At 45.7% G+C, this 16,522-nt stretch overlaps 1 protein-coding gene across 5 annotated transcripts in view; it reads left to right on the forward strand.

Moving 5' to 3' along the window:
- Window positions 1-2,071: 2,071 nt before the first annotated feature.
- Window positions 2,072-16,522, forward strand: part of SETD2 (SET domain containing 2, histone lysine methyltransferase) — a 64,885-nt gene continuing 50,434 nt past the window's right edge. Inside the window, exons 1-3 of one of the 5 annotated variants that reach the window (XM_039368800.1) lie at window positions 2,072-2,315; window positions 5,705-5,848; window positions 16,009-16,024. In XM_039368800.1, the coding sequence (XP_039224734.1) occupies window positions 2,278-2,315; window positions 5,705-5,848; window positions 16,009-16,024 (198 nt within the window). In that variant the 5' untranslated portion in view covers window positions 2,072-2,277. Of the gene's footprint in view, window positions 2,316-5,704; window positions 5,849-8,920; window positions 9,128-16,008; window positions 16,025-16,522 lie in introns of those variants that run through there. The other 4 variants (XR_005559811.1, XM_039368803.1, XM_039368801.1 and 1 more) reach the window with 4 other exon arrangements.

Here is a 16,522-nt window from a genome sequence, read left to right on the forward strand (position 1 = left end):
GAACTAAGGAGAAACTTCCTGACAGAACAATTAACCAGTGGAACAACCTGCCTCCAGGAGCAGTGAATGCTCCAACACTGGAAGTTTTTAAGAAGAGACTGGACAGCCATTTGTCCGAAATGGTATAGGGTTTCCTGCCTGAGCAGGGGGTTGGGCTAGATGACCTCCAAGGTCCCTTCCAACTTTATCATCATTATTATCATTATATTTCCATAAACCTCAAATAGTGTCCACTGAGTTTTTATTATTTGAAATCTAAGTTTGAATTTAAAAAACAAATTGTCAGGATTGGAGGCCTTGCATATTTATTTGTTTGTTTATTTTTTTCCCTTTATTTTATAAATCACGGTTATTTACAATGTTACCCTGTGATAAGATGGGTAGCGAATAAATTTGATAAACAAACAAATTCAGGGCAACAATCACACCTGATCCTCGTTCCTCTATTTTTCCCTCCAACAATCAGCCTGCAAAGTAGGTCAAACTGAGATTAATTATTCATTATACATACATTTATACATTTACAGTTAAAAACTGCACACCTCGTTCTGGGGTGAAGCTTTGCGCAAAAGGCAGCCCAGCCAGAGGAATAGCATTACTAGAGCTGAGCCAGAAATAGTTTATCACGATCTCTATAACTGTAAAACACAGAATTAAAAACGAATTAATGTGTATTATGTTTATACCGCAGGTGCCCAGAAGGACAGGTAAATAAAATGTTACCCTTCTGGTCCCTGCAACTCTCAAAACGGAAGAAAGCCCCGTCCTGGCGGGGGGGGGAGGGTAGAAGGGGAGGGAGTGACGTCACTGCCCATGACGTCATCGGGACTGATATTGTATGTAGCCGGTAGGCAGTTGGAGAGTCACGAGGTCAGCCTCAATTTCCCATCTGTAAAATTGCTTTGGGGGGGCGGGGCGCGGGGAGGGCTCGGAAACAAGGTCAAGGCTGGGGGAGGGGGGCAAGAGAAGAGACTGAATCCCACCCACCCAGGAAACCAGTTTAGTTAAATTGGGATTCAGGGGTCTCTTCGGGGGTTTTGCAGGAGCCCCCACGGCGCAGTGCACTCAATGAGCCCAGAGTGGGCGGGGACTCCATCTCCCATGGGGCACACCGGCTGGGGACCACGGGCTAAACGGCGCAAAGCCCCGCGGCTGGAAGCTCCTATGGTGCGGTGAAGGCTGCGATCCCGGGTAGAGCGGAGAGAATCCCTCGGTCTGGGATTTCAGCTCCCATGGGACGTGCCGGCCGGGGACCATGGGCTAAATGGCGCAAGCCCCACGGGTCAAACGAGCCCCCGGGGCACGGGGAGAAACTCTCAGTCGGGGACTCCAACTCCCATGGAGCGCGCCGGCTGGGGACGATGAAGTGCAAGCGAGGAGAATCTCTCGATCTGTGACTCCAACTCCCATGGGGCGCGCCGGCCGGGGACGATGAGCTTAGCGGTGCAAGCCCAACGGCAGGCAGAGCCCCCCGCTCCCCCAAAGCGCACTGCAATCTGCCATCCCTGATGCGTCGGGGAGAAACTCTCAATCGGGGACTCCAACTTCCATGGGGCGCGCCGGCCGGGGACCCTGGGCTAGGCGGCTCAAGCCCCGCGGCCACGTTGCAAGCTACCATCCCATATCAGGCGGGGAGTAACTCTTAGTCGGGAACTCCAGGTCCCATGGGGCACGTCCATTGAGAACCATGGGCCGCTAAACTGTGCCAGCCCCGGGGCCAGAAGAGCCCCCATGACACGATGCATGCCAGATCGGGCAGGGAGAAACTCTCTCGCTCGGGGACTCCAAGTCCTATGAGGCTGGGGACGATGGGAGGAGGAACCCTTCCCAGATCGGGCAGGGAGAAACTCTCTCACTCGGGGACTCCAAGTCCTATGAGGCTGGGGACGATGGGAGGAGGAACCCTTCCCAGATCGGGCAAGGAGAAACTCTCTCGCTCGGGGACTCCAAGTCCTATGAGGCTGGGGACGATGGGAGGAGGAACCCTTCCCAACGAGGCGGTTGTACTCGTGGGCGGGCGCTCTCTCCGCGAGGAAGGGGCGTGGCCGGGAAGGGTGGGGGCGTGGCCGGGAGGAGGGTAAGAACGCCGCTCGGCCTCGTCTCGCTCGGACTCGGTTGGCCTCGCTCGGACTCGGCTCGGCTCGGCTCGGCTCGGCGCGGCCGTGGAGTTAGAAAAGGATGTGAGCGGGAGGCGGCGGCGCAGAGGGCGCGGAGCATCCCGGCCGTGCGCCCGGCGGGCGGATCGGGGCTTCGTGCCGGGCAGGAGGAGCCGCCGCGATGGGGGACTTCTACGACCCCGAGCACCCGACCCCTGAGTAAGTGGGCCTCGGGGGGGGAGGGGGAGCGACTCCGTTGGGGGGGGAAAGTCTCCTCAGGAGGCCTCGTGCCTTCGCCCCCCCCCCGCCGGGACAGGAGCAACGGTCGCCCCCCCAGGCCCCGCCCCTCGGAGACCCCCCACGGCGCCCCCCCCAGCCTTTCTGAGGCGGAGGAGGGAGAAGCGGAATCGCGGGCCCGAGTAGGCCGCGCATCCCCGGGCTCGCGTGAGAGCGGCGGCCGGCCCTGGCGAGCCCAGGCCGGGGGGAAACAAAGCGGGCGAGAAGGCCGCTTTCCGGCTTCTGGGGGGGCTCGCCTAGGAAACGGAGGGGGTGTTTTTCTCCATGGAGGGAGGGTGTCCCCAACCTACCCCCACGCTCCCTCTTCCTCCTCTTCCCCCCCCCGAGACCATGGTGAGGGGGGGTAGCAGTTTCCTCACGAAAACCTTTGGGGGGGCTTATGGAGGGACCTGGGGGGCTTCTGACCCCCAATTCCCCTTCTACCATGTGGACGAGCCCCTCCAGCTTCCCTTTCGGAGTGTGGGTGGGCAGGTGAAATGGGGGGGGTCTTCTCCCAACGAGCTTTATTTGTCTGTTTTTCCTTTTTCTAGGCTTTTTTTTCTCCCCTTTGCAGCACCTGAAGCAGCCGAGCCTGGCTTTTTTTGAGGGGGGCGGCGTGCAGTGTGGACAAGGGGAGACCCTTGTCCTGCCCCCCCAACTTAAATCCTTGGATTTGGGGATGCATTCAGTCTGGGTTTTTTTTGGGGGGGGTGTTTCCTTAACAGAGCGGTTGCTGCTTTATTAACCCTTCTTTTCAGAATAACCTCCTCCCGTAATTTCTGTATTTTGAGCTGTATTGCCTGTTTGGGTCTCGTCTTGGTACTCAGAAGACATCAGAGGTTTCTATAATAGTGTTTGGTTAAAGCCAAAAAAGTTATCCTTAGGGAAGACTAAGGTCTCCTGCTCTGGCCAGGAGGTCAGACTAGAAGATCTCCAAGGATGCTTAGATGGAGAAAGAAAAGCCAGTGTTTCCTGCCTTGAGCAAGAGTTGGACGAGAAGATCTTCAAGGTTTCTTAAATGGAGAAGGAAGGACTAAGTTCACTGCTCAAGCAGGAGGTTGGACTAGAAAACCACCAAGGTCTTTAGCTGAAGGAGGAGGAAAAATAAGATTTTCTGCCTTGAGCAGGGGGTTGGATTAGAAGACCCCTAAGGTCCCTTCCAGCCCTGTGATTCTAAGTCCGACCTGGGCATTTCATGGCCCTTTGACTAGTCCAGTCCTCGTGGATTGCATTTATTTTCTAGGCAACTGCTTTCCCTTTTTCAGTTTACATATGTTTGTGAGTGTGTGCGTGCATGTGCGTGTTCCTATGAACCTTCACAGTCCTAATGGTTCTGCCCTCCAAAACAACCCCATTTTCTTATGTAGCCCCAACTGGGCAAATAACCCATTCCTATTCTAAGTTCTGCATGATGGCTGCAAGTAACTGAGATAATAAGTTGAGCCTTGATCTGGATCCAAAGGGCACCATGTGAGTCGGAGCATGGCTAGCACATGCCGGGAGGGGGAATCTTTTAAAGCATCTGTCTCCTTTCTGAGTGAACTATGGTTGTGGGAAAGAGAGATATTTGGTTGAAAATGTTCCCCCACAAGTGTATCTGTGCCAGCTGTAATTCACATTTTCTTTTTAAAGGTCTCTGGGTAATAAGTTTGAGGAAGCAAGCCCCAAACATGGAAGATTGGGAATTGGGGAACTGTCTGTAACAACAGGCTCAGCAGCTATTTTTTTTTTAATTCTTCGGAAGCAAACATGAAAAGGACAAAGGGCTGCTATTGTTTGATAAGAATTTGAATCCAGCTCTAGAGAGGGTACTTGCTGGGAGGCGCTTGGCTTTTTCTATAAGCCTATTATGAATTTTTCTCTAAAACCTCCTTTTATATATATAGGGTCTCCCCTATCGTTTTCCCTATCTTTAAAACAAAAAAATCCATAGGTCTTTAGTCCAAGAGGACAAGCAAATAAGAAAGGAAAATACAGGGAGTCCTTGACTTATGACCACAATTGAGCCCAAAATTTCTGTTGCTAAATGAAACATTTGTTAAGTGAGTTTTGTCCCATTTTACAACCTTGTCACAGTTGCTAAGTGAATCACTGCAGTTAAGTTAGTAACAGTTGTAAATTGTAAATAACATGGCTTCCCTCATTGACTTTGCTTGTCAGAAGGTCGCAAAAGGGGATCCCGGGACACTGCATCTGTCATAAATATGAGTCAGTGGCCAAGCATCTGAATTGTGATCACAAGGATGCTACAGTGATCGTAAATGTGAAAAATAAGTCATAAGTCACTTTTTTCAGTGACATAAGTTTGAATGATCACTAAATGAACTGCTGTAAGTTGAGGACTACCTGTATTCCTGGTAGCATGTGCCCAATATATATATATATATTACTACACAAAGGAATACTTTGTATTGTCTCAAGACATAGTTGAATTAATTGCATTCAGAAATTTGACTTATACATGCCTGTATAATGGGGGGAGAGAGAGAGAGAGAGAGAGAGAGTTGTGGATTTGGGGGACTTCATTAGTATTATTTATTAAATTTATATGCCACCTTCTCACCAATAAGGCAATTCTGGGCAGCTTACAAACAATAAGATAAATATCCTCCTGAGGACGAAAGGAGACCCACATTCTCTGAGATTTAGAAAAATGCGGTATTGATAATGCTTTGGGCCCCGCTCATTAATCCTTATCAAGGGAAGAAGCAATCCAGAAAATAAGGAGAAATTTCCTGACAGAACAATCCATAGAACGGTTTGCTTCCAGAGGTTGTGGTTGCGCCATCACTGGAGATTTCCAAGAAGTCTGAAATGGTATATAAAGTCTCTTGCTCGAGCCCGGGGTTGGACTAGAAGATCTCCAAGGTCCCTTCCAGTTCTGCTGTTCTGTTATTCTCTAATCTCAGATCAGTTAATCAGTGGAATGGCTTGCCTTCCAGAAGTCGTTGGTGCTCCATCATGGAGGTTTTAAAGAAGAGACTGGACAGCCATTGGTCTTGAATAGTATAAGGCAGGGGTAGTCAACCTTGGCTCTTTTATGACTCATAGACAGCCGGCTCAGGAATTCTGGGAGTTGAAGTCCACGAGTCACAGAGCCAAGGTTGACTACCCCTGGTATAAGGTCTTCTGCTCGAGCAGGGGGTTGGACTAGAAGACCTCCAATGTCCCTCCCAACTCTGTTCATCCAGCCCTGAGCAGAACTGGGCTGCCATTTCTGTTTTCTGGCCAAAATGGATTTCAGCAGCTGAGCCCTTCCTTTCTCCACTGTCTCACCTGCTGAAGCACATAACCCTCAACTGTTTCTCTTGAATCCTGTTTTATTTTTATAGCACGGCTTTCACACTGAAGGATCCCAGTGGACACCATAAACCTAATGCACCTAGCAGCGCTGAAATTGCAGTCACCTCTGAGGTGGAAAGGGACCACAGGTGTATCTTTTCAGAGAATATGGATGGGTCTGAAGAGGTAGAAAGGTAAAAACTTGGACCAAGGCAATAGGGTAAACCTTTGTTTTTGCAAATTACACTGGCGTCTTCTCTCCTTGTTTTGTGGATGCTTAAGCAACATGGTGCAATTCCAGAAATTAATCGAACAAAAAAAACGAAATTCAGCTTCTGTTTTGCTAATGCAAATTCAATATTTCCCCCCCCCCCACTATGGATGTCGAAGCAAGGAACATTCAACAATTCTTTGGGTAGAATTATTGGCAGGAAGTCCCACCCCCTTCCTTCTGTTCTTTTGTCTTCTCCTTTTCCTCTTTTCTATTCCTTCTTCCCCTCTCCCCTCCTTCCCTTCCTCCCTCCCTCCCTTCCTTCCTTCCTTCCTTCCTTCCTTCCTTCCTTCCTTCCTTCCTTCCTTCCTTCCTTCCTTCCTTCCTTCCTTCCTTCCTTCCTTCCTTCCTTCCCTTGTCTTCTTCTTTTCTCTTCCTTCCTGTATTTTAAAATGTTAGTCTTTTGATTAGATTGGCAGGAAACAAATTTTTGCCTTTTAGTGTATTCCTCCTCCTTATCTTTTGTAAGGGTGGGTGCTTAAATAAATTCCAAAATAGCAAATAGTGTCTTGCAAAGATAGGGCCTCTAAACTGTGTTGCCTTCAGTGACGACTTCTGCTCCACCCTTTCAGGGATCATCCCTTTTATGAGCTATAAGGTGTCCACCATTCTGTTAAAAGCAGATCATGGTAATTTCTTTCGGCTTGGGTGAAACAAGTAGACACGCTTTGCTGTACTTCTCTTTGAATTTTAAGTCGCTCTCTGCATCTTGAGCAATGTTTGTTCCCCCCCTGGCCTCGCTCTCCAAGCGCCATAAATATTTTAAGAGGTGTGTGCCTGCAGAGGAGAGCCAGAGTGTCAAAATAAGACAGGAAAAGGGCAGAGAACAACTCGGAAATGAACCCATTATGTCTTGGATAGATGCTCTTTCGCTTGCTGGGGAAGATGGCTGCCACCACAGAGGGGCCTGGAAGAGGGGGCTTGTTAGTGGTATACCCGATTGTGACAGGAAGTTACAACTAACAGGCAAATCTTAGGTAGTCTTCAGCTCATGACCACAGTTGAGCCCAAAATTTCTGTTGCTAAGCGAGGCAGTTGCAAGGTGGTTTTTGCCCCATTTTATGACTTTTCTTGCCATAGTTGTTAAGTGAATCCCTGAGTCTTTTAAATTAGCCACTTGGTTGTTAAGTGAATCCGGCTTCCCCCATTGACTTTGCTTGTCAGAAGGTCGCAAAAGGGGATCACGTGACCTCCAGGAGAAACGGCAATCAGTTCTCTGAATTTTGATCATGTGACCAGGGTGATGCTGCAGTGGTTGTCAAGTGTGGAAAATGGTCATAAATCACATTTTTCAATGCCGCTCTAACTTCTGTCGCTAAATGAATGGTATTATGGATAGTCCTTGACTTATAACCATTCCTTCAGTGACTGAAGTTACAGTGTTACTAAAAAAAGTGACTTAAGACTGGCCCTCACACTTGACCATTGCAGCATCCCCCTTGGTCACATGGTCAGAATTTGGGCACTTAACAACCAGAATGTGTGTTTATGATGGTTGCAGTGTCCTGGGCTCATGTGAACCCCGTTTGCGACCTCCCCAACTGGCTTTCATTAATTTAAATTAAATTAAAGTTAATTTAATTTCGTTGTGAATTACATAGTGACAATAAAGATACTCTGTTCTATTCCGTCAAGCACAGTCAATGGGGGAAGCCAGATTTGTTTAATGACTGTATAAACAGTCATTACTGTTTAATGACTGGTAAAATCGGTTGCAGCTTGCTTAACTTAGTGGCTGCCTTGCTTAACATAGTAACAGAAATCCTGGCCTGGATTGTGGTCATAGGTCAAGGACTCTTGGAGTAGCAGATTTATTTCTTTGGATTTTCTAGTACTGGGAAAGAGTTTCAGTGCTTATTTCCTCCATTTGCTGAATGTGGGTAGATAAAACCCCAGAAAATGCCACGGCTTGGAATTTTAAGCATGGAGGGCTCCCTTGCAAATTCAGAAATGGTCATTGGTCTTCATCTTTTTCAGCTGAAACCGGACAAATCAGTAATGGCTACAGTACAAATAATATATATATATATATATATATATATATATATATATATATATATATAGATATATATATATATATATATATATTATATATACACACACATACATACACACACACACACACACACACACATATACATATACATACATACAGGTCTTTGGTTGTTCGGGTTTTCTCCCGCGTAAAATTGGAAGTGTCTTGGCAACGTTTCGACGAAGTCACATTCGTCATCTTCAGGCTGGTGTTTTTAGCTTCTTGCTTTGAGCATTGCTGCTCAAAGCAAGAAGCTAAAAACACCAGCCTGAAGATGACGAATGTGACTTCGTCGAAACGTTGCCAAGACACTTCCAATTTTACGCGGGAGAAAACCCGAACAACCAAAGACCTATATACAAATACCCGCGAAAACCTCAGAAAACATACATACATACATATATACACACACACACACATATACACACACATACACACACACACACATACGTACATACATACATACATACATACATACATACATATATTTTCCCCTTCCCTGGGATAATAGCTGAGAAAATCAGTTTTGGATGGTGGCTGGCAGAGGAAACTAAAGTGCTCAGCTCTGGTATTTTATAAGTTGACAAGGTCAACTGCATTTAAGGGGTTCATTTTATAAAGGCAGGTAGGAGATGGGTGCTGCAAAATGTCCTCAGATCTGCCCCAAATGTTTAGGAAAGAAAGACCTTCAACTTCTACTGCTTTTACTCAAGAAGTCTAAGCGCTTGCAGAGAAAGTAAAGCTAGATCTGAATATCCCCCCCCCATTCCCTGGATCCCCCCCCCTCCCCATTGGCCAGCCCAATAATGTCCGGTGGGAGGCCTTTTTGATGTTTTGGGAACGGCTGGGATATTTGGCGCCTCTCTCTTTCCCATTCGGTTACCCAAGTCAGGTGTCCTTGGAGGCTGGCTTATTTTGTCAACATGTCTCCCCTCTCTCTGTTTGTCTTCTCATTCCCAGGCCCATATGCTCCTGCCCCAAATTCCTTCCCACCCTCCCTAACAATTCATGGCAGGATGCCAGCAAAGCCAAGAGGTGAAGATGGGAGACCTGGCAATGTAATACACACATAGACACACACCATATATCCCAATCTGAGATGAGTATCAAGTCTCGCCTTAGGCATGAAAGCCGGCTGGGTGACTTTGGGCCAATCACTAGGAGATGGTGAGTTCTAATCCTGCCTTAGGTATGAAAGCTGGACTTGGGGCCAGTCCCTCCCTCGCAGTCCAACCCACCTCAAAGGATTGTTGTGGAGAAAGGAGGAGGAGGAAAGTGTGTTGGATATGGTGGATGTCTTGAGTTATTTGTAAAACTAATAAAAGCAGGCTACAAGTAGCTCAAAATAAATTTATTTTTGTTTTATTAGCATGCTGTCTTATTATTTTAAATAATAAATATAAATTATTTTATAAAAAATACATTCATTTTAGCACTGAATAGCATTTTAGCATTTCATTTCGTCCTACTTTCTCCTTAAAATTGTTAGTTTTTATTTCCAGGCCAGGCTCACCAAACACTCATACCAGAAATGTGCTTGGTTAATATTTGACTCATTATATAGATCATGAAACCCAAGAGTTAAGCAATAACTCCGTGGTTCATTTCACCTAGTTCAGTGCAAACCCAGGCTTGTGTTTCATCTGGAACAAATGAAGGTGGTGCCTCCTGCTTGAGCAGGGGGCTGGACTAGATGACCTCCAAGGTCCCTTCCAGCCCTGTTATTCTACATTTCTGGAATTTATAGATAGAGGGTGCAAACTACCAGTTTGCCTTTTGAGCAGTAGGAATTTCCCCATTTGTGGCACGGCAACCATTTTGCGAGATGGCTTTCTCATATAGGCTGTTGTGGGTCAAAGACAGCAGTTCGGATTTGTCTCTTACGGTTTTCATTTTTCCGCAGTTGTGGCCTAACAGAAACTGGTAGCTTAGTGGTCTCCTTTTACCTAGGGATGCTTGAGGCTGAGGCATTGCTTGATGAGACACAGGTAGTCCTTGACATACAACCATTCATTTAAAGACCATTAAACGTTACGATGACATTGAAAAAAGGGACTTCTCACATCTATGACCATCACCACATAGTCAGGAGATCAAGCTTCGGGTCTGACGGCCGCCTGGGTGTCCCTGGGTCACATGTGATCACCATCTGCAAGCTTCTGACTAACAAGGCCTTGGTGGAGGCCAAACTCGCTTAACAAACCACATAATTCACTTAACAACTTTGGTGATTTCCTTAACCACCATGATAAAAAGAAGATCACACAGCAATGCCCATCTCATTTAAGAACTGTCTTGCTTATCAATGGACATTTTGGACTCTATTTCAGTTGTAAGTCGAGGACTGCCTGTATCACCATGCTTGCTTGGCTGCCAGAGAGCAGTTTGCTCTGAGCTGATCCTTGTATGGTGAGCTTACCTCTGGCACTGGCTGGATTACAGACAGGTCCTCGGCTTACGACCACACACGGAACCCCAAATTTTTGTTGCTAGGCGAGGCAGTTGTTAATTGAGTTTTGCCCCATTTTGCGACCTCCCTTGCCTCCATTGTTAAGCGAATCCGTGCAGTTGTTAACTAGTCAGAGGGTTGTTAAGAGAATCTGGCTTCCCCGTTGTTTAAAAGGTCGCGAAAGGCAATCGCATGACCTTGGGACACTGAAACCGTCATAAATATGAAACGGTTGCCAAGCATTTAGATTTTGATCATGGGATGCTGCAATGGTCATAACTGTGAAAAACGGTCATAAGTCAGTTTTTTCGGCGCCATTGTAACTTTGAACAGTCACTAAATGAGGACTGCCTGTAATGGGCAAGATCACTTTTCAGAGGCTGCTTGACATTGGGAGGGCAGCAGAATCCAGCGCTGGAAGAGGCGGAAATAGGATTTAAATTTTGCTTCCCTGGTTAGCTCCACCTTTGCAGCATCTTTTTCTGTGATTTCAGCCTTGAGCGTTGGACAAATTTGTGTTGTTTGTTTCCCAGCCCTCCTTCGCCTCCTTCCCTCCCTCCCTCGGGACGGAGCATTAATTGGTAATTTTAGCTTTTAGCCAGAACCTTTTGCTAGTTGCAAAACACAGTTGGCAAAGTGAGTTCAACAGAGGCGAGTCGTTGGTGCAATTGTGTAGTAGCAATTATAGTCATCGGGAAGAGCGTCACAGCTCTTGAAAATAACGGTTTGACATCTGCACTTTTTCATTTTTCGGCTTCTTTATGACACTTTAGGTACTCCTCGACTTATGACTATTTAGGGACCATTCGAAGTTACAACGGCACTGGAAAAAATAGACACAGACGTTTTTCACACTTACGACCGTTGCAGCATCCCCATGGTCACGTGATCAGTCCCTCGGCAACTGATCCGTATTTATGACGGCCACAGGGTCCTTGGGTCTCGCAATTCCCTTTTGCGATCCTGTGACAAGCCAAGTCAACAGGGAGGCCAGGTAGATTCACTGAACAGCCGTGTGACTCAACAACTGCAGGGATCCTTATAACAGGTGGGGCAAAAAGAAGTTGTAAAACGAGATGCAATTCACTGAACCATCCACTGCCCCACTTAGAAGTGGAAATTGTGGTCGCAAGTCGAGGATGACCTGCGATGTGTCTTCTGCGGTTCTCTCTGTCTTGAAGGAAGATTTTGGAAGATAGCAAGATGCTCTTTGAAGGGGAAGGGCCGGTCAGCAACATACGAACTTTGGCCCGAGCTGCGGAGACTTAGCCTAACCTTAACATCTCGATTGGCTATTCAGCAATTGGGGGGTGCAGTCAATCCTCGAATTACGACCACAGTTGAGCCCAAAATTTCTGTTGCTAAGCGAGACAGTTGTTAAGTGATTTTACCTCCTTTTCATGACCTTTCCTGCCACACATGTTACGCAAACCCCTGCAGTCGTTAAATTAGGAACACGGTTGTGAAAGTGAATCCACCTTCCTCCTTGGCTTTCGCATGGCAGAAGTTTGCTAAAGAGGGTCACGTGACCACAGGGACACTACGACCGTTGTAAATATGAGCCGAGTGTCCAAATTTTGATCCCATGGCCACGGAGATGGATGCTGCAGCAATCGTAAGCAAGCCCTTTTTTCAGTGCCGTTGTAACTTCGGACAAGGACTAGTTGTGTATCCTAGGTGATTTGATTCTAGGAATCTTTTTTTTTTTCATATAGTCTGCAAATCGGACTTTATTGAGCCTTGCAGATCTTAGAATTCTGTATTTCCCTCCACGTCGCTTGCTTCCCACTGAGTTTAGTTGCACTTACTTCTGATTAGCTTACACACTGTTTCTGCCACTCCTCCTTACATTGTTGGTTTTCCCCAGCAAATAATGCTGTTTGCTGTATCCACAGCAACCAGTTCCAGCACACCTCAGCAGTGCAGCTGGCCCGTCTTTTTATGCTTCCTTTGAGATCTGCTTCCTTGACCCTGCTGGGGTTCAAAGGCTTCTTTTCAACCCAGGTGACCCATTCAGATCACGGGAATCCCCCTGTCATAAACCACCTGCCGGTCTGGCTGATACTTATTTTAGCTACCGTTCTGTAACCAGGTTTTGCAGAATTGTCACCAGGAAGTTTTCTGGATGACACTTTGCCCATCCCCCTTTTGGGACCTGTGCATAAGGAAAAGTCTAATAAATATACATTTAGTCCTCCAGTTATAACCACAATTGGTCCCAAAATTTCAGTTGTTAAGCAAGCCAGTTTTTAAGTGAGTTTTAATCTATATGCTGGATTATAAATTCTATGCAAAATAAGCAACTTTACAGTGATATCATCTTTCCTGTTAAGACTTGGCAATATAAATAAATAGAATGTATTTGTACACAGTTAAGTTAAAGAACATCTATATGTTTTGTGTAGCTTGTCGATTCCTCCAAAACAGTGTTTCTCAAACTTGGCAATTTTTAACACAGGTGGACTTCAACTCCCTGTTGACTGGGGAATTCTGGGAGTTGAAGTCCACCCCTCTTAAAGTTGCCGAGTTTGAGACGCACTGCGTTATGATAACAAGGTAGACGTATAGTAAACAGTTTGGAAAAGATTGTAATCTTATCGGAAAGAAATTTTGCCAACAAAATTAATTTCAGGATGGTTTGGAATATTACAATTAGCAAATCAGCAGGTATCCCCCCAAAAGTGTGAAGAAAAACGGTCCTAAGGACTTCTAATGAGGAATTACGGGAAAGAGAATATGAGCTGACGTTTTCAGTAGGGATAATATTTTTCATTCCTCAAAGAAGTTTTTTTTTTTAAAAAAAAAAAAATTTAAAATTCAAAGCACAGTTTTTTGATCATTCAGCTTTTGCTGAATTGTGGATGTCTCAAACTGATGGAAATGTCTTTTGTATTGAGGACATTTCTGGGTTTTGCCATGATTTTACGGCATAGAAAGAGATTATTTCAGTTGCTTGCATAAAGTGTAGACTTAAGTTATATCTCCAGAACCTGGAATTACATTTTCTCCTCCGAGTGGGGTCCCTGGCGCTCTCTGAGCTGGGTGGTTTCCTTGCAGACATTTCATGACCCAACTAGGGAACATCATCAGTGCTGGAAGGGACATTTGCAGCAAACCTCTCTCCCTTTTAGCACTGATGATCTTATCTAGCCAGGTGAACTGAGCTGCTTACAGTATGATAAAATACGCAAATGATAAAATATTCTAAAACTAGATTAAAATTGCAAACAGTTCATACAAACTTAAAAACTCGTTGGTCGGAAATAAATAAGCATGCCATTTAACTTAGCAGGTCGTTAATTATCCTTAACGGGAACTCGAAAACCATTTCCCTTTTTTAAATAAACAACAACCTCTCCATCAGCAACCAACAGCACCTATGTAATGACAATGCTGGTTTAAAAGCTGGTTTTAATGATGGTTGAAAGGTATTCTTTGAAACTTGGTAATTTTGAGGCTCAGTAGTTTTGGGGGGAAAACTATAGTAACTTTCAACTGAACTTAGCTCAGGTAAGTTTTGCTGCTTTTTTGGCCTTCCTGCTATATAAGCATTTCATGACTTACCACTGCAATTGTTGCTAACCGTTTCTGTTGCTAAGCAAAACAGTTGTTAAGTGAATTTTGCCCCATTTTACGACCTTTCTTGCATAGCAATTACGTGAATCACTTCAGTTGTTAAGTGACTTTGCTTGTCAGAAGGTTGCAAAAGGGGATCATATGTGACCCTGGGATGCTGCAACCGTCATAAATAAGAGTCAGTTGACAGACGTCCAAATTGTGGTCCCGTGATTGGAGATGCTGCAACAGTCGAAAAACGATTGCAAGTCACTTTTTTCAGTGCCATTGTAACTTCAGATGGACACTAAAGAAATGGTTGTAAGTCGAGGACTACCTGTGTATATAACTGCTTTGCTTAGTGCAGGGCTTTTCAACCTTTTCACCCATTGTACCACTTTTAGGATATGGCAACATCCGAGTACCACCAGTTGCCTAGCAAGGTGTCAAAAACTTGATGGCCAAAAAAAAAAGGAAAAAAGTGATAAAATAACAGGTAGTCCTCAACTTACAACAGTTTGCTTAGTGACTGTTCGAAGTTACAATGGCACTGAAAAAAGTTCCCCTCAAGTCACAGCCGAGCAAGACACCTGCCTGCCCGCCCAGCCGCGCTCTTCCTCCTGTCCAAGGTTTTCATTGTTGTGAGCGTTTCTGTTGAGGATTGGCGTTGGGGGTGGGGGGTGTTTGGTTTTTATTCCCCCCGTCTGCTGGGTGGTTGCAGCAGGCTTTGGTCACTTCACATGACTCTGGGACACTGTGACCGTCATAAATATTGGTTGCCAAGCATCAGAATGTAAATCACAAGACCCTGGAGAGGCTGCAACAGTCCAGCTGATCGGCGTTTCTTCTGGGCTCAGCAGAAGCACCAGGATCAGTGCTGCTTTCCAGCTGATTGGTGCTTCTTCGGGGCTCAGCAGAAGCACCAGGATGAGTGCCGAGCTCCAGCTGGAGCCTGGCGCTGATCCTGGTGCTTCCACTGAGCCCTGACAGCCCCGAAGAAGTGCCGATCAGCTGGAAAGCTGCACTGATCCTGGCGCTTCCGCTGAGCCCTGCAGCTCCAGCCATCTTTCGCTCAGGCTCTTGTGGTGCTATCACTGGTTCAGCTCATTCCCCTCCCCCACTACCCCTTTTCTAGGATGGTCACGTACCACCTGTTAGGTGCCAATGTACCACAGGTGGTACCCGTACCACTGGTTGAAAAGCCCTGGCTTAGTGATGGGAGTTCCCAATTATAGTTGTAAATCAAGGACTGCCAGCATGAGAACACTGTTTTATTTTGCCAGATATTTCACTTTCCATACTTAGACATTACTGCTTTCTCTTAGTAAATCTAGAAGCTGAATTCTTGGGATTGCATTGGGATTCCGGAATGCGCAATCAGGAGAAAATTTTGCAAGACTTGTGCTGCAACTTGCTGTAACAAGGTTTACCCTATCAACGCATGTAAAAGGTTCCTGGAAAACGGCATTTCCAGACCCTCTTCCTCCTTGGAGGTGGCTAGCATCCATGATCCTCTCTCTACCTTAATTCACATTTCTGATAACAGAAGAAGACCCTCAAAATACTTTTGTTTTTTGTTTCGTTTTGTTGTGTTCTTTTTATATTAGGTTTTTATTGTTTGTAAGCCACCTGGAGTCCCTGAGAGTGAGTGGGCAGCCATATAAATCCCCTAAATAAATAAATAGTTTGGGAAAGAGAGGTGCTGCGCTGCTGGACTCTTGGTATGACCACACACACATGCTTGAAAATTGACAGTTTTGTTGGGAAAAACCAAGGATTTTCTGAGGAGAGATGCTAGAGCACTTTTTTTTTTTAAATGAGTGACACATACCAGGGCTGGAGAAATAGCTTGTACCACTAATGTTGACAATTTGTAAGTGAGCCACTGCCTGTCCTTGTTGCAAATTAGCATTCAGCACAAGTGAAAGTTGTTAAATTTGTAAAGCATGCGTGGGTTTTGTTTTCTGTTTTAAGTTTTCATGCTTTTTTTCTGTTTGTTTTTTTTCTCTCTCCCTCTTGCACGGTTTCATCTGGATCGCAACAGGGAAGAAGAAAATGAGGTAAATGCTAACTTACTCCAATTCTGTTTTGGGGTGTCTGGAAAGAAAGATTTGCCCATTAGAAGAGAAGTGGGGAGGGGAGTCAAAAGAGAGAAACCAGAGTGGCTTTTAACCCTTCCTTCCATGTTTCTCAAAAGGTGCTTCAGACAGGTAGTCCTTGACTTATGGCCACAATTAAGCCCAAAATTTCTGTTGCTAAGTGAAACATTTGTTAAGAGAATGTTGACCCATTTTACGTCTTTCCTTGCCACAGTTGCTAAGCGAATCACTGCAGTTCTTATGTCAGTAACACAGCTGTTAAGTGAATCTGGCTTATTTATTTATTTATGAGACTTATATACCGCTTTAAGTGCAAGCACTCTCTAAGCGGTGTGCACCAGTAAGCAATGTATATATATATATATTTACATTGCCCCCCAACAATCTGGGTCCTCATTTTACCTACCTCGGAAGGATGGAAGGCTGAGTCAACCTTGAGCCGGTGAGATTTGAACTGCT

This window comes from Crotalus tigris, unplaced genomic scaffold, assembly GCF_016545835.1.
Source record: "Crotalus tigris isolate CLP2741 ecotype Arizona unplaced genomic scaffold, ASM1654583v1 scf7180000020932.1150333, whole genome shotgun sequence".
NCBI classification, from domain to species: domain Eukaryota; kingdom Metazoa; phylum Chordata; class Lepidosauria; order Squamata; family Viperidae; genus Crotalus; species Crotalus tigris.